Here is a 20813-nt window from a genome sequence, read left to right on the forward strand (position 1 = left end):
CTCTCTCTTTCTCTCTCTCTGTCTTTCCATGTGTGCTGCACAAAAGCCTAAGCTCCTGAAGTTTACAGCCTAAGGCTGACGATTCTGGTGGGGACGGAAATTGGATGCTCTAACAACACGGAACACATGGAACCAACATATGCATTAAATGAATAAGTGCTGTGTGCACGCTGCGGGGCGGGCTACGGGAGAAGGGAGTCTAGAGTTGGGGGAGAGACAGGGCTGAGCTCCAAGTGCCTTCAAGTGAGGGAACTGGGCTTCCTAGAAACTCTGAAATCCACTTTACACGGAGGGAAACTGAGGCACGGGAGCCCGAGCTGGGCTCCCATTCCTCCCACAACTCTAGATAGTTCCCCTTTAGTTCTTTGGACTCTGCCGAGTCCCACCGGGACAGGCTGAAGACAGAATGTGCGGGTAAGCGAGGAGAAAGTCTCCCGGACTAGTGGGGCACCCCGCCCTAAACCACTCACACCTTCGATCTAACCAATTCAGCACTCCGCCCAGTACAGCGACGCTCCCCTTTTAAAGAAGCGCTCCGAGCTCCCTTTCCCTCGGCTCCCCCTTCCCTCCCACCCGGCGCCGCCGCCCCTGACGCACGCCAGCACCGCCCCCAAGGCATCGCCCTTTTAAGAGTCCCTTTCGCTCAGCTTCCCTAACGGGTCGTCCGAAGAAGAAGCCGGTACTGCTGGCGGGATTTAGCTTCGCTCTTTTAAAAACCCACCTTTTCCGACCCGAGCTGCCACACCACCGGCGTGGCCCTTTTAAGAAGCAAGCCCCGAGTGGATCGCGCGCGCCCCCTCCCCCCCATCCCGGAGGAGTCCGGCCCGGAAAGAAGCGCGAGTGGAGTCGCGCGCGGGCGCCGGAGACAGACGGACGGACGGACGGCGGCTGGTGGTCAGCCGGAGCGGCGGCGGCGGCGGCGCGCGGAGCGCAGGGCACAGTCTGTCTGGCGGCCGAGGGGGCTGGCTGCGGGAGCCGGCGGCGGCGGATGGGGACCTTGAGACGGCTGGTGGCTACGGAGGTGGCGGCGGCAGGGGCTGGGGCTGGAGGGCTGACAGGACAGCGGCAGCGGCGGCGGCGCTGGCGGCGGTGACGAACTCAGGCCCCGGCAGCAGCGACAAGGTGGCTGGGGCTGGCGGCGGCGGCGGCCGGAGCCAGAAGCCCGCGGGGTCGTGAGGGCGCCAGGCCGCCCCCCAGTGCAGTCCGGCCCCACGCCTCCGAGTCCTCGCCAGCCCTCCGGGGCCCCCAGCAGCCGGGGCCGTGGAGCACCGGGGCAAAGGCCGGGGCCCCCCCATGAAGGAGCGCGACTCGGCCCTGGCCGAGCGGGGCAAGCCGGCCACCTACACCGGGGACAAGAAGGCGAAGATGGCGGCCAAGACCAACAAGAAGTGGGTCCGGCTCGCCACCGTGTTCGCCTACGTGCTGTCCGTGTCCCTGGCTGCCATCGTGCTCGCCGTCTACTATAGCCTCATCTGGCAGCCGGTGGGGGCCGGCACCTCGGGGGCTCCCGGCGGCGGCCCGCCTCCCGGCCCCTCCAACGCCACGGCCACAGCCACGGCGCCGGCTGGGACCCCGGGGGGGAGCGACTGGGGGCTCCAACGCCACAGCCCCCACGAGGATCGAGGCGCCGCAGGACGCGCCCCCGCTGCAGAGCTCCGGGACCACGGCCCGGCCGCCCGGCCGGTCCGGGGAGCAGCGGCGGCGGCGGGAGCCGGAGGAGGAAGCGCCGGCGGCGGCACCCGGGAGTCGCTGAAGCCGCTTTGGATGGGGGTGGGGGGCGGCTGGGAACCCGTCCCTGGCCTTCCCCAACCCCGGGGGGCAGGACTTTGCAGCCGCCGGTGCGGGGCAGGGAGAGTCGGCAGGGGGTATGGACCCCCAGCCGCGGCAGCCAGCGGCCCCGAGTCCTATGCGCCGACAGTCCCCGGGCCCGATCAGCTTCGGAGAGAGGGACCAAGATTCGCCGCTAGCTTTCGGTTCCGTCCTCGGAGGACCGTGATGCACCAGGGCCGGAGCCAGGGGGGATGGTTGGGTGGGGGTGGGAAGATTCCCAGTCCCGAACCCTCCTTGGCTCTCTCTTGAGTATCCTTCAGGGGGAAGGGGTGTCCCGGACTTTCCCATTCCCCGCCCCAACTCAGGGCTTGGAGGGAGCTGTAGGGGCCCATTGTAATAAGCTGAAGCTCTCACAAAAGTGGGGAGCACAAGTAGTGGAGCTCAGGTGTCAACCTAGTTGCTGTGGCCACAGATGCATTTAATTTATAGATTCGTGTATATAGTTGTTGACATATGCACTTAGAAGCTATAATTATATAGAACTATATATATCCATCCACACCCTGGATAGCTACTGATTGGTGTGTCAAGCAAGGACTATCGCCCAGAAAATGCTGCCCCCCAAGTGCAGCTAGTCAGGAGGGCACAGCACCTTTAGTCATGAAATTGGTTTGTTCATCACCCTCTTCCTTCATCCTCTTCCAGTTACACGAAGATAGATTGATTTGTGACATCCTTAAACCAATAACATTTGTTGTTGGATTAATTTTTAGACTTGTTGACATGACAGTGAAAAAACCTCAGGAGGAATAGAAGCAGTTTTTTGGGAGAGTGGGAAATGTAATGACATCCCCACCCTCCCGAGATGCTTCCTGTTGCATCTCCAATTATCTGGACTGGAGCCAGGATAGAAGGAAGGGAAAGAGCAAGGCCTCTCTGTGCTTTATTCTTAACCTTCCTATTACAGGGGTGGGTTAGGGAAAAGTGAGCAAATAGAGGGCCTGGCAAGAATTTTTATGCCTTTTTGCTGCCCTTCAAGACCTTGGCATTACTCCAGTAATCACACTCTTATCAAGCTTAGACTTTCCTCCCTTTTGATCCTGTAGTGAAAGCCTAACCCTCTCTTAGGGACTAAATCTGTTCTGGTGAAATAAGAGCCTCGTCACCAGTTATCTGGTTTAGGAGCTGTACCACAGAATCCGAAGGGTTGCGGAGGTGGGCTTCAAACTTGTAATTGTGTTTAGGCACAAATAGCTTTTGATAGCCAGCAAACAGAAAAAATCATGTGAAAGGTAAATTGATGTGTTTTTCTCTCTCCTGATGAAGTCTCTATTATGCAGCATATATTTTTTATTGTGGGGTTAAGAAACAAAGGAAAATGACATATGGCTTAGGAGGAGAAGGAGTAATTCTTTGTATTTGGATTCCATTTCTCTCTGCCATTAGCTGTAGCCAAGCACTTGCAGTGCAGTGACAGGAGAGTAAACCCCTTAGTATTTCCTTTTTGGGAAAATATGGCACTTTAAGGGAAAAAAAAAGCAAAAAAAAAACTTTTCCACCTGCGTGTCCTGAAATGGTTCATCTCTGCTGTTTCTGGCCTAGTCTTTAGCCAGCTGCAATTCAAGTTTACCAGAGAGGAGCTATGCTTTAAGCCATTGTCCTGTGTGGGCCAAGATAAATAGCATCAGAGCTGTCATAGCCTAGGGACAGGCCAGTAGCACTCTGAGTAGTACTGGCTAGAGGATTTCTTAGCTACTGGCTACAGTCATTAGAAAGTCAATGGGGCCTTTTTCTTTTTTTCCCAGTATGGAGCGTGGTGGGGGGAAAAAACACCGTGAAATAATCACCTTTATTACTTCAATAATAGCCTGCAATTTATATTTACTGTGTGAATTTTTAGTCCTACATTTTAATAATTTGTAAGTTTGTCTGTTATCTCAAGACCTTTTGAACAGGAGACCATCTGGAACTCCCCAGCATTCCGGGACTATCTTAATCCACCTTGGGATCAAAGAATCTAGCAAGACCATTCTAATGTCCAACTGCTGCCCCACTAACTCTCTAAAGCCTTCACTGGAAATGGGACATTAGCTCCAGCTCTAAGTGTGAACATGCTCAGAGACCTTATTTATAATTCAGCCATTTAAGATATACCTGTACTCAAAAGTCCTGTATATTTTTTAAAAGTTTTATTTTTCAGGTGAACAAAAATACATTCTAAGAACTCTGCCTAAACCTGTGTAAGAATGTTATTAAATTTATTTTCTCAGATAACTTGGAGAGAAAAGGGTGGGGACCAGGAGAAAAAGTATCTTCAGATGAAGTGAGCCAGTACAGAACAGTTTTGAAAGGATTGGGTAGGGGGAGTAATCTGAGGGCTATGGCTGGATTGGTTAATACAGGGAGGAATAATTTCACTTTAGACTTGATGCATTCTTAAAACCCTAGGAATTAGTTGCATATCCCCAACAAACATAAATGTCTTCTGCTGTCCTAACTCAGCCAGGGTGCCCAAGCTTCAGTGGAAACTCTCAGTAGTAACTGCTATATTTTAATGATGAGGTTGAGAGATGACAGTATGCTTGAAGAGCTGATAGTTGAAGTAAGGCTTTAATTCTGATACCATTACTGCTTTCTTCTCTTTTAAAGCCTTATTTCTCATGGTTTTTCTCAAGAGGTTCCAAAGGCGCAGACTTAGAAACCTATTGACCCTGCAGGGCAATCCTGGCCTGGGTCATGGTAAGGTGCCACTTCATGGCTTTAGCTTCAAGGGGGGGAAGGGAGAAAAGGAAACATTCCAACAAGGGAAGGAGGGAGTGCCAACTTCATAAACCTTAAATGGCAGTTTTTGAAAGGCAGGGTAAAAAGGTACAAACATAAGGGATTAGGCATGCAGCAAAGTATAGGGGAAGCAATTCAAATCAACCCATTGTTATCAAAATGCTGCCCTGTACAAATGTGGAGCTAGGAGCCAATGTTAGATGGGGCCCCCTGAGGCCAGTGCTTCACAAGAGCTGCTGGGGGGGCAGCTGCTGGGCTTTGACATAACCTTGTAGTCTGCGGGAAAGCTTGGAAAAGGTCCGCCCCGCTTTTATTCCCCTCTTCAACCCACACAATAGCATTTTGTTAGAGGGCTGAGTAAGGCAGAGCAAAGGAGGAGTGAAAGAGTTACATAGTTCTTTCAGTCAGCCCCTTCACTCTCTCTCTCTCTCTCTCTCTCTCTCTCTCTCTCTCTTCTCTCTCTCTCTCTCTCTCTCTCTCTCTCTCGATAGTTACATGTTGCTTCTACAGCTGCACACAGCTTCACACATTGTGGCACATGACAGCAGTCTGTACTGTGCGATACGCAGGGCCCTGCTGTCTAATTAGAAAGGAACTATTCCACCAAGACAAGGCCCAGTTGGCTGGGGAGTATTGAATGGAAATAGCTTATTTTCAGAGGTTGGAATCTTAGTTGCAGAAATGCCCATTAACTCTCAAGCCAGCGGAGAAAGGTTTAAGCCAAGAATTTGGCTTTCTTTTTGAGTCTACTTTGTACCTGAAATACTGGGATTGTGTGTGTGTGGTGTGTGTGTGTGTTTTAAGTTATTGCTATGGTTTTATTCTTAGGCATTCAGAAAAAAAAAATTTTTAAAGTGAGATTTTGGTCAGATATTTCCCTGAGGTGCTACTGCTGTGAGTCTCTGTTCTGAAAATTTTCCTCTATTGATATTGAAGTAAAGAAAAGTATTTCTCTGAAGGATTTACAGAGTGCTACTATAGCAAAATCCCTTCTTCCTAAAAATCCTATAGTGTTATATACCATGAAGCTGCTGCTCTGGAAGCTTTTTCACCTAGTTTTTTTTTAATTGGTTTTTTTATTTCCACCAGCAGATTCTCAAATAGTGAGCCCTTCACTTAAGTGTTTATTTCACTCACCATATTTTGAAATCTCATGTAGGACTAGGGGAAGTGACTTGTTTCCTCTAGAGAAACCAGAAGGATAGAACCTGAATTTTGGAACTACTGATGCCACTTAGAATTAATGCCTTCCCCACCCCCTCCGAGTATGGAGGTATTTCTAAATTGCTACTCTGTGACAAAAGAATCAGCCATACCTATCATATTGGCTGCTACAACAGCTCAGTTACATTTGGCAAAATGTAACTGGCTTTGGGGGTGTGAATAACACATCCTGTGATCTCTGAGAATAAGTTATTGAGGGCATATTGATTTCCTTTTCCAAGCCCAGAACTTCCTAATTTATTTTAACATCTAGGGCATGCAGGTGTACCTGAAATTCTTCTGGACTAGAGGGGCCAAGACACTTCAAATAGCCCTCTGGTTTTGCTCAGGCAGCAGATGGGAATTCCTATATATTGTTATGTTGTAGAAATACAGAATTACTATGAATATTAAATGAACTTGCACAGTCTTAAAAGGGACAGATTTTTAAATTTTCCAAGAGGACAGTTTGGATTGCATCTACTCAATTTCTGATTATGTTTTTTTGTTTTCTTTCTTGGAATGTGCTCATCTCATTTCAGACAACTCCATTACTGTGCTAAGTAGGGAAAAGGTATGTGCTGGAATAGTGAGAACACCACACTGGAAGCTAAGTGACCTAGGTTTTAGTCATAGCTTTTCTATTAACTGTGTGACCTCAGGCAAGTCACTTAAACCTTCTAACCATTCTTAGTTTCCTTTCCAGGCAAGATAACATAGTAAGTATATAATCAATGTTTCTCTAACTTTTTTTTTTACTTAACTGTAATAACATGAGATAGGTGGATGAGGTGATTTTTAAAATCCCCCTTCTAATTCTAAAATCCCATGACTATTCTCTTCCCACATGCATCACTTTATAAAGCTGGATCCACTGCCCTCTCTGCCCAGGCCTCTGTTTGCTTGTTGGTATATTAAGAATACCTGCTCCCTCTGCAGTTTTTCAGTTACATCTGTTTCATTTGCTGACACAGCCCCTGGTTTGCTGTTGCCACTGGTGCAATGCTTTTGTTCTTGCCAGTAGGTAAAAAATAGGGTTCTCTTTGGTCACATGTCCCTTTTCCTAATAGTCACCTCGACTCAAGTACAGAAACAGCTAGATCTCACATTGGACATAATGGTACAAATGGGAACAGCTAAGTCATCACTAAGGAGTTATCAGCAGCATGAGTCCAAAAACCACAATTTCACTCTATACCCCATAATGATTCTGACCTTCCTGGTAACTAGAGGGACATTCTGCTGATTGTACTTAGTTTTTGTATTTGCTGTGACTCCTGCTTGCATTCACACTTGCCAGAGAGCTAAATAGCAAGTAGAACTCACTCTTCTTACTAGGAAGGAAGCTTCCCACTAAAACAATACCATTACCATCCTCCCCCTTACACACACACACACACACACACACACACACACACACACACACACACACACACGTGCACGTGCAAGCGCGTGCACATATTCTTCACAAAAGCGTCTGTGATGCATGATTAGTTCTTTCAAATAGCTGGCTATAAACTGGCCTACATACGGCCTGTGTAGCTAAGCCTTATTAGGAAGACTTCCTCTAACTATTTCATTGATATGTCTATTGCTAAGTAAAATGACCAGTTTGCACTAGGGGTAGGAGACTTTGTTCATTCAGTTTCACAAACCCTCTGAATCAATTCAGGTAAAGAAATTATGTCAATTAGTGTAGCTTCTATTTCTAATTTACTTCTCACTCTGCTGTGTCAATGGTTCGAGCTTTTAGATGAGTAAATAAAGCAGAGTTGCCTCCTGTAGATAAGGTTCTCCCTCAACTTGTCCTTGGTAAGTGAGTTCTGTACCTGGCATTCCCACTCAGTTCTTCTGCTATTGGCTTAGGTAATGCAATCCAGCATGCATTTTTAAGCGCATACTATGTGTATAAGTTGCTGCCTGTTAGAAGTTGGGATACAAAGATAGAAATAATAATATAGTGAAAAGAACACTGGACTAGCTCTCCCACTTTAGCATCTTAGTGACTCTGGCCAAATCAATTCATTTTTCTGAGTCTCAGTTTCCACACTTGTAAAAGGGGAATAGTATATGATTCTAATTTTGAAGGATTAAATGAGATAACCTTTGTGAAAGCCCTTTGTAAATGAAATGCTATACAAATGAAAGTATAATTGGAAGGGGTGCGGCAAAGTAACAAAAGAACACTGGGAATTTAGGCACTAATACTTATTCTGCCAATGACTATGTGACCTCAGCTAAGTCACTTTTTGCTTCTCTTTCCTTATCACTAAATGGGAATTTATCAGAAGCTGTGAGATGTGAACATGCTTTTAGCTCTTGGGAACAAAGATGCCTTATAAATGAGGTGATATTTTTCCAACACAGTATTTGTGCCTGGGGCAGAAGTTATACTCTGCGAGGCTGGAGTAAAGGAGAGGGAAGTATAACTACAATGTTATTATAGAGAGTACAGAGGTATTTGGCCTAACCTTTTCCTTTGTCACTAAGCCAAGGACTGCATTAAGGGGGGGCTCTTTGATTTTCGAAGCAGCAAATTTCCAGTGACAAACAACTTCCCATTCTTATGTAATGCAAAGACAGCAATTGTTAATAGTGTGGTAGGGGGTTAGGGTTGAAGAGAAGGTAGAATGGAAAGGTCTTCCAAGAATACAAAGGAAAGGGGGAAGTGACAGTGATGTCCCTCAATTCTTTGACAATAGTAAAAGACTGATCTTATTGGGGAGATTTCTGAACTAGCTTCCCCTTTTGTCTCCTATAAAGGTCCTGATGTGTTTTGCTTCACCCCCTGGCCTGCAGCCTGCTGTTCCCCAAGCTAATCCATAAAAGGAGCAGCCGATGCCACATACCATTCCTCCCGGTGCCAGGCCTGGCATCAAGCGAATGGATAATAAGCGGCCTTGACATCTGAGCTCCTGCAGACTTGTCTGAGAGAAAGTAACACTAGCTCCTCTGCAGGGCTGGCGCAGCTTTGAGATCTCCCACTCCTTAAGGGTTCATGCTGTTGTATGAATGCTTCCTACCCTAAACCCTGATAACCTTCGTGGCTCCGGAAGTGGTGCTGAGCTAGGGGAGTACACAGAGATATAAATGACTCAGCTTGACGCAAAAGGGAAATTGGGTCTTCATTATCTCCCTTCCCTCTCTACCCCTAACCCATAACTGCAAGAATTCAAGAAAGATCCGGATGTGTAGGAGTCTCAGCAATTGTCTCCTTATCCCTGCCTAGTGTTGTTATATTTCATCCTTTCTCCCATTTCCTGAGGCCAGTTTTAAGATTAAATGGCAGACTGACCTTCTGGAATTCTAGCTTAAAAAAAAAAAAAGCAAACCAAAAACCCAACCACAACCTTTCTTGTAGCTCCTGCCATAACTGCGTCACCTTTTATACCTATGTGGGACCTCTTGAGTCTGCAGGAAAATGTTGCTATGGTGCTGTTTTGGTTGACAAAGTTTGAACTTGGAGGAAGAGAGTTTAGAGGCAAACTCCAAAAACAGAGTTGGCTACTGGGGAGAACATAAAAGAAACAAGGATTGTGGTTTGGGAGCAGCTGACAAGAATGTTAGCGATGTAAACAGAGGAGAGACAGTGCAGGGATAAGGGACAGCTCAGGCCCAAGCCAAAGATTTAAATAGAAACCAGAGTGTGAAGTCAAATGGAGAAATAGTCCCCAAATCCTTGTGACAGAATTGATGGATAAAAGGAATCAAGACACCCTAAGAAAACCAAAATTGTTTTTCTGAGAAGAGTTTTTGTCCTCACTCGATAGCCCTGGGGAACCTGAATCTACCTTGTTGTTTCTGTGACCGTACAGTACTTCTTAATTTAAAAAAAAAAAAAGAAAGTTTGGAGCTAAGCTATATTGGGCCCAGACTGGATAGTAGAAATGTCAGGATTATTAAAAATTCTTCTCCTTAAAATTTCTTAGTATGCTTTTCCCTTGAGCTAAAATGGGCCCCAGAACAACCCTATTCTCAGACCCTCTCTCTGCTGTTTTCAAGATTTGATCCAATCCAGCTCACTGCCTTAACAGCTCCAGGTATAGTCCCAGATTGCCTCCCATATTTTCATAAGGATTGCCCCTTTTACAGTCTGTTGTCCCTCCCAAATCACAGACCAGAAGGCTGTGAAGGCCAGGCTAAGCTTTCAAAGAGACTTATATTGAGAAACTTGTATCTTTTAGGGGCAAAGGAGTGAAGGTTGCCCCAGGCTGGAGGTCTTCAGGTTAGCAGAGTCAGAAGCAGACAGAGCATAGGAGAAAAGGATTCAAGGTGGGTGCAGCCCAGTACTGTCTGTGTGTGTGTATATTTTTAGAGAGGTATGGTTTTTGTTGTTTTTTTGGAGATGGCCTAATCCTAGGTAGGATACAGTGGAAGAACAGCAGAGGATAGCTACACTAACCATTTTATACCATGTCACAGAAAATAGTTCACATTTAGTCAGGAATGCTTAATTTTATTTGTCTTAGATTATCATTTCCCTTCAGTTGAGATACTGTATGTTTCTTCCATAGCTACTCACCATTCTCTTCAGCTTCTGATGTAGGTTAAAACCTGAATCTGTGGCATTGTTTCTCCTGACATCTTTTTGGGACATACTCTGCAAAGTTGAGACTGCTGCCTCCAATCAAGTAAAATATCACCTCTTCACTGCCATCCCACCCTGGATCCCTCCAGCTCAGGAACCCACTAGAGAACTTAAATCATTGCTCACAGTTCCTTATTCTACATCCCTCATCCTATAATATCACACATGCAGACACAACCACACAAATTTCTCAATGAAGAAGGCACCACATCTGGATAGTCAACTGCTTCTTGGGGGCAGGTATAATTAGAGATCATCAGAATTCAAGGCCAGGCTCCCCTCCAAATCAAAGTTTTCTTCTGGGGAAGAGGAATTCCAATGCTTTATACCAACTAAAGGGAATTATATATGTCCAGCTAGAAGATAAGGGTCTTCCAGTGGCCCCAGCTAGGAACTGGGTTTTCCATCTTATCCTAGGGTCCAAAAATATATCCCTCAGGGGCCCTACTTCCACATGAACAGAAATATCCTCAAGCCTTGAAATTATTTTCTTACTCTACCCTCACACCAAACCCAGAGTTCTAATTTTTTTTCATCTTTTCCTTACTCCCTACTGTAAGAACCCAGTACAGTCCCACTCAGACCTCTTTTAAAGGCAGCATTTCATTTCAGGACACTGATTTTTCACACTCTGAAAGTAGAGATAGTGATCCTAGAAGGGAGAAAGTTCAAGGCCCCCCAGCATTCTGCAGCATATCCAGAAATACAAATGGCCAGCCAGGATCATAAGTTTCCTTCCATTCCTCATATACTCCACCTCTTCAATTATGCACCAGAAGGACCCCATATCTTCTGAACTGTCATGGTTCATTTTTCTGGCAAAGGGGTAAACCTCCTCTGGCAGTAAAAAGCATAGCTAAGATAGAAAAGTCAGAGATGGACAGCAATGGGCAATGCTCGGGAGGAAAAAGTTGGCAGAGGGAAATACATGATGAAATCTAGGGCCTAAATGATGAGATCCAGGAAATGAGATTCATGAGGGAAGGATAATATTAGGTACTCAAGGGAGTTAACCATAGGTAGTGTGATGCCCAAAGGAGTTCCTGCTTTTCTCTCTTCACTCTGAAAGACAGAAGGAGTGGTATGATAGTTAGCCATATGAATCCTTATTCCCACTCTAACCTCAACTTTGTAGAATGTCCTCTAGTTAAGAGGCCAATTCAAATCCTGTTGTTCCTCCCAGATTATGCCAACTGGATGGGTTCTTTCCCTCCATGCTGCTAGCAAACTTCTTGTTCCATTAGCTGAGTCACCTTTTACTCCCTGAAACACCTTTGGGAGCAGATGGCAAAATTCTGGGAACTTGACGCAATGGTAAGTGAGGTAGCACCTAAATGAGTTGGGGTATAATGCAGGGAGTTACAAGCACAGGACTTGACCACCAGTGTCTGCCACTGGAATCATATCAGTAGGGCAAAGAACCCTCAAACTGGTGGACGGAAGCTAGTCAATAGACCAATTTGAAATATCATAGACTCTAAGAAGTAATGGGTAAGTGAGATAGGTACATTCTGGGGTCCTGAAAAACAACGAGCAGCTTCTGCTCTTATAACGCAGAAGGGAATGGCTCATAGGATGCACCAAAGGGGCTTTGGGATATGGTGCCAGCTGTTTTAGAATCTGAGGTGCTGCCATGGGAAGACTACCAGGTGTATAAGTTTGCATGTACAAGCATGTGCCTACACTGATGTACATGTGACATCCAGAAAGGGAACTCCTTCCCCTCAAATCAGTTTTTTTTTGTTAGTTTACCAAGCTGCTTAGCCAGCCTGGCACAGCAAACCAGAAGCCAACAGTTTGTTACCCAGAAGGCTTAGAGGTCTTGATTCAGCACTTCCTTTCTAAGCTCCCTGGTATTAGAGAACTGGTCCACTCACCATCTTCTGGGGTTCACTTCAATCCTGTTCACCACTCTTCTTATCACTCTTTCCCTTTGGTTGGTTTTTCTGGCTGGACTGTCTAACTGTGCCAAGCTGTCCCTGAATTCCAGCCTGGCCTGAGCCATCCTCAGTGGGTTCCTGGGATCTTGTCTTCTGTTCAGGGCTCTCATGGAGGCATAGCTCTGCCATGTTGTTATTTAGCTTCTGAGCCTGCTCTGAACTGTCAGGAAAGGAGAATAGGTTGCTCTCCTTGACACTAGGTCCTGAGGTGGGCTTATTGCTCCCACTTGCCCTGGGCGCAGGGCTGTTGGCATCTCCTGGGGAGAAGAAAGGGAGCACAGGTGCAACTTTCCGGGAAGACCTAGGCTCCAGACTGGACATTGGGTTGCCAGTGCTGAGCTTGTCTTCTGTTTCTCTCTGGTGCCCGTCCAGGCTGGACAGGCCAGTGCTGGGCTCCTGAATACCACACTGGTCACTGTGTTCCAGACTCTTTTGTTTCTGTTTGTCCTCCTCTTCATTCTGTGACCTCTTTGTGTTGTGAGATCCCTAAAATAATGTACAAGCAAGCTGAGTCAATGAATTCAGGGTCCCTCCTCTCTCCTTGTTCCAATTGCATCCCTCAGGCACCCACCTGACTCTCTAAGTCCTCCTTGGGGCAGGATTGTTCTTCTCCCTCTTTCGCATCCCACCTGTCAACATAGAGCATATGGTAGGTACCCCTTTCCCTCTCTACCCCCTCCCCTGCACCCTGAACCCCCTTCTCAGTTTAATGGGTCTCCCAAGAGAGAAACTTAGGTGTAAATGTTCACACAACTAGTATGGGAACAAAATGAAAAAAATTCAGAAGTTTTTTTCCTTCTCACTTCTGTTTTTGGGCACTGTGAACATTCGTCTCCACCCAGCGCCCTCCCCACTTCCTTGAATGCTTCCTTGCTTCTGGATGCACAGCTGCTGTTTATCACCCTACCCACACTATTTCATCCTATGGGGACTTTAGACATGTCCCTGCCTGTGCTGCCTGAGAAAGGCATGCCAGGCACTACCTCCAGGGATGTCACTATTGTAATTACACTACAACCTCCCAGAGGTACTGGACTCTTGCTGCTGACAGTCTCTCCCAGCGTCTCATTAACCTGTGACAAGGGATAGATCCAGGTAGGAAGTACCCCTGCCTCAGAGGGACAGGGAAACTAGGCATTTGGATCTTGAGCTCTTTGGTGTCCTTTGTCACAGGTGGGGAAAGCAAGAGGGGAGGGAAAAAATGTAGTTGGGCAGAAGAAGATCAGCCTTAGCTAGGGATACTCACCTGGCACCCAAAGCCCGATTTTGCTCACCCTGGTGCCTATTACCTGCGGGCCCGGCCAGTTAGCCTGTCCTTCCCACGGGCTTTACTGCTCATGGCTGGTACCACTTTGGGTTTACCTAGGTTCCCACTGTGAGCACCACCAACTGCAAGAAAAGATATGTGGATTAATTTGATTCAATTCAACAAACATTTATTAAGCTCGTACTGTGTACAAGGTACTATCAGGTGCCATGGATACAGATAAAAAAGATACAATTCTGCCATCGAAGAGCCATCCAACAAGTTGGAGGGGTATGATGTGTCCACAAATAAATATGCTACATAGTAAAATCTAGCATAGCCAAAAGAAAGGCCCAGAAAAAATTCTCTAAGAAAACTTTAGAAGGGAGATGTCACTTTTAGTTAGGAGAAATCAAGGAAGGCTTTCATGGAGGAAATGGCGCACAACAGCAGTGTCAGGAGCCTTGATTCACCAGCCCAGGGCTCAGTATTCTGTGCATCTTGTGCAGGAGCTAGAGAAACATAAGACCTTTGTTCCACCACCCCCATCTCTCCCAAATCTTCCGACCCTGCCTACCTCTTTCATCAGGGGGCAATGGCCGAGACTGGAACTTCCGGTAATTCCTGGGTCCTGTGGGAACAAATGGAATAGGAAATAACTTTGGAGGCAGGGATCCCAAGTGAGAATAATTATAATAATAACTTACGTGTATGCAATGCTTTAAGCTGGACAAAACACTCTCCTCACAACAACCTTATAAGAAAGGTAGTTCAAGTATCAATCCCATTTTGCAGGTTAATTTATTAAGCATCTAGCATGTGCCAGGCACTGTGCTGAAATTAAGTGACTTGTCCATATCACAGAACTTGGAAATGTCAGACCTGGGATTACAATCCACATCTTTTGACTCTGAGATCGGTGCTCACCCCATCATCATTCAGATAGGGAAGGTGTGATGGGCAGTCATTCTTCTAGGGCCCAGTACTTAAAGGGGGAAGCTAAGAACTGCAAAGGAAACTTCCTTAAACTCTAAGGGAACCCCCAAACTACTCACCCACCATCATGCCTTACCCATACTTCAAGCTTTTCTACCCAAAATTGTCAGAAAATGTAAGAGGAAAGTAGAATATAGGGATCTACTCACCTTTTTTGCTGCTACCCGCTGGCACGCCCAGATCCCTGGCTTTGCTGGCATCCTGAAACCTGTTGAGAAATAAAAGAATTAAGTTTTCACCGATGTTCCTAGGCAGTTGGAAAGACAGGGTAGTTCAACAGGGACATCCTCTGCCGCCCAGACCTATACTTCCACAAAGCACCTTCCCCACAGTCAGGTAGAACAGAGAGACATGAAGGGAAGGACATGGGGCCTAGAAGATAAGATGCAAAATATGGAGCATGGAATATGGACCCCAACAAAAGGCATAGGAGCCCCAAGGCAACTCCAGGGATCCTGCCTCTGAGAATTTGTCACACCATCCCTCTAGGCAGAGCCCCTTGGCCCACCCTGCCCCCCCCAGCCACATGGTCACTCTCTTGCAACAGCACATACATATGCTTAGACTTGTCCAGATCCCAAGGGCGACGCCACTCTCCCTGAGCATCTCGGTGCCGTGCCAGGCGTGCAAGGTCAATCTGCTCCCTCTCTTGCTTCCATCGAGCATAATCCCTCCCTAACTCCTGGGTCCCTGACCCCATAGCCTGGGACAAGGGAAAGGGGGCAAAGGTTAGGTCTGGAACAAGGGGCTCCTAGAATCTTTGTAGGATAAAGGACAAGGATTCAGAGAGTTGTGACACTCCCCCTTGGAAGGCTCGGAAGGACATGGAAACAAAAGGTGCTTTTGCCACCCAGAGGTCATCCTTAGAACTGAGTTGTTCATCTGTAGCAGGATAAGCATGAATAGTAAGAATTTCCTCTTTACTTGTCTATCTCCATGTGCAAACCCAGTCCAAATGCTGGGTTTCCCAGCTGCATAACAGACTCTGCCTGGCCATATTGTACATTTCTTGGTAACTTCTCTTGCTATAGCTGAAAACTCTTGGGTACCTCAGGCAAATTCTCAGAGCCACCCACAGATGGGGTACAAGCCTCTTTAGACCACATACCACTTTCCCTGCTGTCCCATCCCTCCTACCAGCCCCTAAATGCAGCTCCCAGTCCCCTGGAGCTCTGGAATCCTGGAGCCTGGCTGGACCCTCAACATCCTGGGAAACTTACCTTTTGTCCAGGTTCCATAGTGATTGCTATTTGCATGGGGCTTCCTAGGCTGGAGCCCCCTCTTGGAGGGTCTTCCTCCCCTTGACTCCCAGCCTTGGTTGACACAATCCGCTTGCCCTGGAAGTGTTGAGTGTAGGGAGAGAACAGAGAAGGCTTCAACTCGAAAGAGTGGGATGGACTACATCCCTCCCATTGCAGGAGAGATTGGTCAGCCAACAGCTTGGAGCCGGGAGCTAGGTACCGGAGTTCTGATTGTGGCTGAGCAGCTGAGTAAGCAGAGATTGGTCCTTATCTCTGATCCTCCTTCAGCTTACCCTTACCCCCTCCCCTCTGCACTCAGGGGGTCATCTCACCTTGGCTTTGTTCTCCATGGTCACTGCCAGCTGGACCCGCTTCCCTAACCGAAAGGTAAAGGTGTGATCTTCCTCTTCCTCCTCATCCTCTTCTTCCTGTTCCCCAAGCTCCTCCTCATTGTTCATTCCTGGGCCCAGGCTGTTGGGATGGCTGCTCATTCTCCTATCACTCACCACCCGCTTCTCCTGAAGGGGATGGGTTCCTTAACCCTTCAGCATTCAGAATGAAAGCTAATTTGGAGCTCCATGGGCAGAGTAATGGTCTGGGACTTGGGAGGCCCGGGTTCTCTGTTGTTGCTCATCTCCCATCCCCACCCCCATCTTCTTATGCCAGTAATGGCTCTCTCTCTCTGGAAATCAGCAAACGACCATTATTGGAGCCATGAAAGTCAGTCTACTCCACAATGAGGCTTGCATACCAGCAGCATTAGACTCTCTGGAGGCCCAGTGCCACCCAAGGGGGCAGGGAAATGCCTTAGTGACCCTGTCACCCAAGAGCTGGAAAATCTTTGGAGAAGAGACAATGGGGCTTTGTCCCTTAACCCTGATTCCTCCTTTTTCTCTTCCCAGCTAGGTTTTTAACTCCTGGAGTTTTGAATCTGGCTACCCGAGGTTTTAGAGGAAAAGAGGGTCGTTTTCAGAAAAAAAAAAGTGATGGAGGACAGTGAGGAACAGGAGAGGAAGGGGACAATAGGTGCAAGGAGGTTGAAGAAGCTATTTTTTGGGACCCCCATCCATGGCCCAAGGAAAGAGAGAAGTTGCAAACTCTGGGAACGTCTTCTTTCTCCTGGTGAGGAGCAGTCAGGAAGTATAAGGGGTTATGGGAACACAGGGTAGAGGGAAGGGAACAAGTATTTCTTAAGTGCCTGCTATGCACCAGATACTGATAAATGCTTCACAAATATTATGTCGGTTGATCCTCATAATAACCCTTCGAGGTAGGTGCTATTATAATCCCCATTTTACAGTTGAGGAAACTGAGCTAGACAGACATCTGAAATGGGATTTGAATTAAGGTCTTCCTGATTCCAAGCCCAGCATTCCATTTTCTTAGACGCCTAGCTGCTTCCATACTAGGCACTTAGTAAATGCTTACAGAATTGACTTCAATTTAATTAAGGGGAGGTTAAGTGATTATGTGGGCACTTCCTGAGGCCAGTTGATGGGTAAGAGAAAGATATCCTTGCCCTTAGACCTTTGAGGAATCAGGCAAAGCCACCCACAGGAACGTGGACTGACTATTGCCTCCCACCCCATACCCACTCTCATATACAGCCCTGTCTTACACTGTGAGCCTTGGTAATGGTAATGGTGAGTCCATCTGCCCGAGGTGCCCGAGGAGCAGTCACAGCCATACCACCCTGCTCTGCCTGCCTCCGGTCTTCCTCAATCTCCTGTGTGATATTCCAAGAGTCAACACTCCTGAGCATCTCACAGACACAGGCTTCCACCCTTCTCCCTCAATTTCTTGGAAGGGACAATATATGCCAAGTGAGTGAATGAATGAAAAAGTGCTTATTAAGCCTTTACTGTGTACCAAGCACTGTGCTAAGCACTAGGGCTTCAAAAGGAAAAGTCAAGACAATCTAAGACAGACATGAGAAGGCATAGCCACCAACCACCACCAACCCAGGGACTGTATAAAGACACAGAGAGAGGTGCTAGCATGTACAGAGGTATCCAGCCTCCAACCACGACTAGACATATGAGGGTGGATACAAGCAAATAAAGAGACCAAGGTGGCAGATCAAGAAATACAGTCCCTGAGCTAGAGGGACAGGTGTCTGGAGCTGATCAGACAGTCCCTGAGATAGGGACTGGTGCCTGGAGCCTATTAGACAGACCTGCTAGCAGCCGACAGGTTTGCCCTCATGGCTCACCTTGGTCTCATCTCCTCTAGATAGCTCACTCCCTTAGGTCCTTGTCTCTCCCATCCCCCATATTCACCTCCCCTAATTTCCCAAGCGTCCCTCCCCTCACCCCATTCCTGCCCAGTCCCCCGGCCCCCTGCTGACCTGGTACCTGCGCAATAACGCTTGGTTCTTCCTTCTAAGTGCCACGATTCTCCTGTCCAGCTCTTCGTCCTTCTGCTCTTTCTTTCGAAGCAGGGAGTCAGCCACCCCAGCCCCCTGCAAAGCCCCATGGCTCAGCTCAGGTGCTGAGGGCTCCCGACTTAGCCAGTCCCTGAGCTCACCAGATTCTCCTGTTTCTCTCCTCCCCCTACTCCTCTCACAACCTGCCAGCTCTCACAGCCTGGAACCTCCATGAATGTGCCAGTGCCCCATTGCCTTAGTTTCCCCTCCTATTGCTCAGCTCAGACTAAGGCCTCTCTCCTGGGCTGTCAAGAGCCAGAGCTGGGATCACAGCAAGAAAGGCAGAAGCAGGAGAGGTGACAGAGGTGATGGGCCCCACGGAGGGAGCATTAGCATATCCCAACCACACTCCCAGTCCAGCGATGGCTGCTTGGATATTAGAGGGGGTAAGGGCAGTGAAACCTATCTGTGTCTGTTTGGTTGTCAGGTGTCTACTGCCTCCTGAGGTCAGATGGGTAGAGGAATCCCTGTAGCTGTCTAGTGAGGATCTTCCCCAAGCTTCTCTGAACTCCCAGTGCAGACCTGAGGAACCACCCTTCCCTATAAAGCTCCCTCCCCTGCCCTTCCCCCTCTGAGCTCTCCAGGGAGTAAGGCTGCTGAGCCTGGAAGGGGAGTTATAAATGGCTCTGCCTCTGGCAACAGGAACCTGCCTTAGCTGGGAAACAGCCAGGGGATTCAAGAGGTCCCAGTCCCAGAACCCCAAGGAGAAAGAAGCAACCATGTCACTTATCCCAGGCTCCTGAGACTCCTCAACCCCCCTGCACCCCAGGTCTCCGCTCCTGCCAATCCAACCAATAGGGCATTGGCAGGAGCAGATCCCATGGGCCCTTTCCCCTTGGTGCCCTTTACTACCAGCTGTCTGAACAGTAAGGCTTGAGCCAGCCAGGCAGACAGGGTGGGGGTGGGGAAGCTGTAGTAGGCCCTCCTTCTCTCTATAGGAGTTGCTTTCCCACTCCCAACATCCTTAGAGAGGATTTGAAGCCTCCCCACTTTCCCTAGTGCCAAAGGCCCCAAGTCCCAACGAACACCCCAGCCACTGCTGACCACCTGGCCAAAGCTTCCTCCCCGCCCCACCCTCACTCCCAGCTATGTCTCTCGGTCTGCCCACAACAGCAAATCTCCCTACTTGGAAAGGGAGAGATCATTTTAGCAGGCCAACCAGCTCCTCCCCCACCCCATCCAAGACCCCAGTACCACTCCCTGGCTACAGCAAAGGGGACACTCACAGCCGGGTACATAGCAGCAGCAGCAGCAGGGGCGGCCGGCACAGAAAGGATTTCAGAGCAGCTCCCTGGGGAAGCCAGAGCCAACAGAGGAGAACTGGACCTGGGGCCTCTGCCGGCCTCTCCCAGCCGGCTCTGCTGCTTCGCACACGAGATCATGTTGTGATTACAAGAGAGTGCTCTGGGCTCTCGGCCAAGCGTGCCTCAGCGGCGCCACACCAGTCCCACCCACCCATCCAAACACACACACATACACACACAGCCGGTGAGAGTTGAGGACATGGGCCAGCCCATCCAAGCTCGGACTCTGCTAGCCAACATTCCCATCCCCTATCCCCGTCATGGGGTGGGGGTAGAAGGGAAGAGAGTGCCATGGTCTGCTGGGTGAGGGGCGGCTGCCAATGCTTGCCAGGTTCCATATTAAAAGAATTGTTTTTTCCTTCCCAAGAATCCAACCTGGCAAAAAAAAATACAGAACTCAGAAGTCTTTCTCCAACCTTCCAATCTTTCAGCAGTCCCCACCTTTCCCACCCTGTAGATTTTTTGCTCTGCAGGAATCTACTCTGGTCCATTACTTAGCCACCTTAGAATCCTCCAGCACTCAACACTGATGCATCTGTGATCTCATCAATGGGAGTAGTCCTTTAAACAAAGCAGTGCACAATTCATTGGTACCTGCCCATCCTATGCAATCCTCCAGCATATTCTGCCATAAATTAGTGGGGGAGGGGAAGAAAAAAATGGGAGGGATGGGACTTCAGAGTGCATGTGGGAGTTAAAAACTTGGGCCTCTGTTCTTGGGAGAAGCTCTAGGTCATTAAAAACACAAATCTCACAAAGGCTACCCAACCCACTCTTCTCTTGTTCAATCAATCAACAGGCATTCACTAAGTTTCTGCTGTGGGCCAGGCACTGTGCTAGGTACTGTAGATCCAGTACAAAGAATGAAACAATCCTTGCTAGCAAGTAGCTTGTGTTCTAATGGAGATGAGAAGTACATGTAAAAATAAATGAATCCTAAACAGAATTGGAATAAATACAAATATATACAAATATACACAAGGGAGTTGGGAGAAAGAGCGCTAGCAGTTGGGAGATTAGGCTTCAGTTCTAGGCTGAGTTCATTGTCCTTTTTTGTTTTGTTTTGTTTTTTTTTTGGTTAGGCAATGGGGTTAAGTGACTTGCCCAGGGTCACACAGCTAGTAAGTGTTATGTTCATTGTCCTTTTTCAGTGCCTGTCCAAGATATAGGAAGGAAGGATACAAGCATTTATTAAATGACTACTGTATGCCAGGCAATGCGCTAAAAGCTTTATCTTATCTTATCTCATTTGGTCTTCACAACAACCCTAGGAATTAGGTGCTATCATTATCCCCCTTTTACAGTTAGGGGAACTGAGG

At 47.9% G+C, this 20813-nt stretch overlaps 2 protein-coding genes across 4 annotated transcripts; one reads left to right on the forward strand and one right to left on the reverse strand.

Annotated features, from left to right (window-relative positions):
* Nucleotides 1–592: 592 nt before the first annotated feature.
* On the forward strand, nt 593–1841 carry INAFM2 (InaF motif containing 2). Its single transcript, XM_021009372.2, is given in 2 exon segments — nt 593–1575; nt 1577–1841. Coding segments are annotated over 2 exon segments (459 nt in total). The 5' UTR covers nt 593–1293; the 3' UTR covers nt 1754–1841.
* Nucleotides 1842–10189: 8348 nt separating this feature from the next.
* On the reverse strand, nt 10190–19975 carry CCDC9B (coiled-coil domain containing 9B). 3 transcript variants are annotated; one of them, XM_021009388.1, is made up of 12 exons: nt 19417–19975; nt 18113–18226; nt 17384–17491; nt 16098–16280; nt 15745–15861; nt 15079–15227; nt 14674–14732; nt 14106–14159; nt 13572–13671; nt 12854–12911; nt 12220–12768; nt 10190–11404 (listed from the first exon to the last, which is right to left on the reverse strand). In XM_021009388.1, the coding sequence occupies exons 1-11, from the start codon at nt 19570–19572 to the stop codon at nt 12238–12240; spliced, it is 1629 nt and encodes a 542-aa protein (XP_020865047.1). In that variant the 5' UTR covers nt 19573–19975; the 3' UTR covers nt 10190–11404; nt 12220–12237. The 3 variants fall into 3 exon arrangements, with proteins under 3 accessions (XP_020865047.1, XP_020865046.1, XP_020865048.1); XM_021009387.1 differs by having other exon boundaries at nt 16098–16283; XM_021009389.1 differs by lacking the exon at nt 19417–19975 and having other exon boundaries at nt 16098–16283; nt 18120–18207.
* Nucleotides 19976–20813: the final 838 nt, after the last annotated feature.

The sequence above is a fragment of the Phascolarctos cinereus genome, unplaced genomic scaffold, assembly GCF_003287225.1.
Source record: "Phascolarctos cinereus isolate Bilbo 61053 unplaced genomic scaffold, phaCin_HiC Scaffold_3;HRSCAF=262, whole genome shotgun sequence".
NCBI lineage: Eukaryota > Metazoa > Chordata > Mammalia > Diprotodontia > Phascolarctidae > Phascolarctos > Phascolarctos cinereus.

Excerpts from the sequence above, each read along its gene's own strand:
- CCDC9B (XM_021009387.1), bottom strand. The coding sequence starts at position 19,572 with ATGATCTCGTGTGCGAAGCAGCAGAGCCGGCTGGGAGAGGCCGGCAGA. Across the intron at positions 15,862-16,097 it reads CCATGGAGAACAAAGCCAAG|GGCAAGCGGATTGTGTCAAC; the intron begins GTGAGATGACCC and ends CAACACTTCCAG. Across the intron at positions 13,672-14,105 it reads ATTGCCCCCTGATGAAAGAG|TTGGTGGTGCTCACAGTGGG; the intron begins GTAGGCAGGGTC and ends CTTTTCTTGCAG.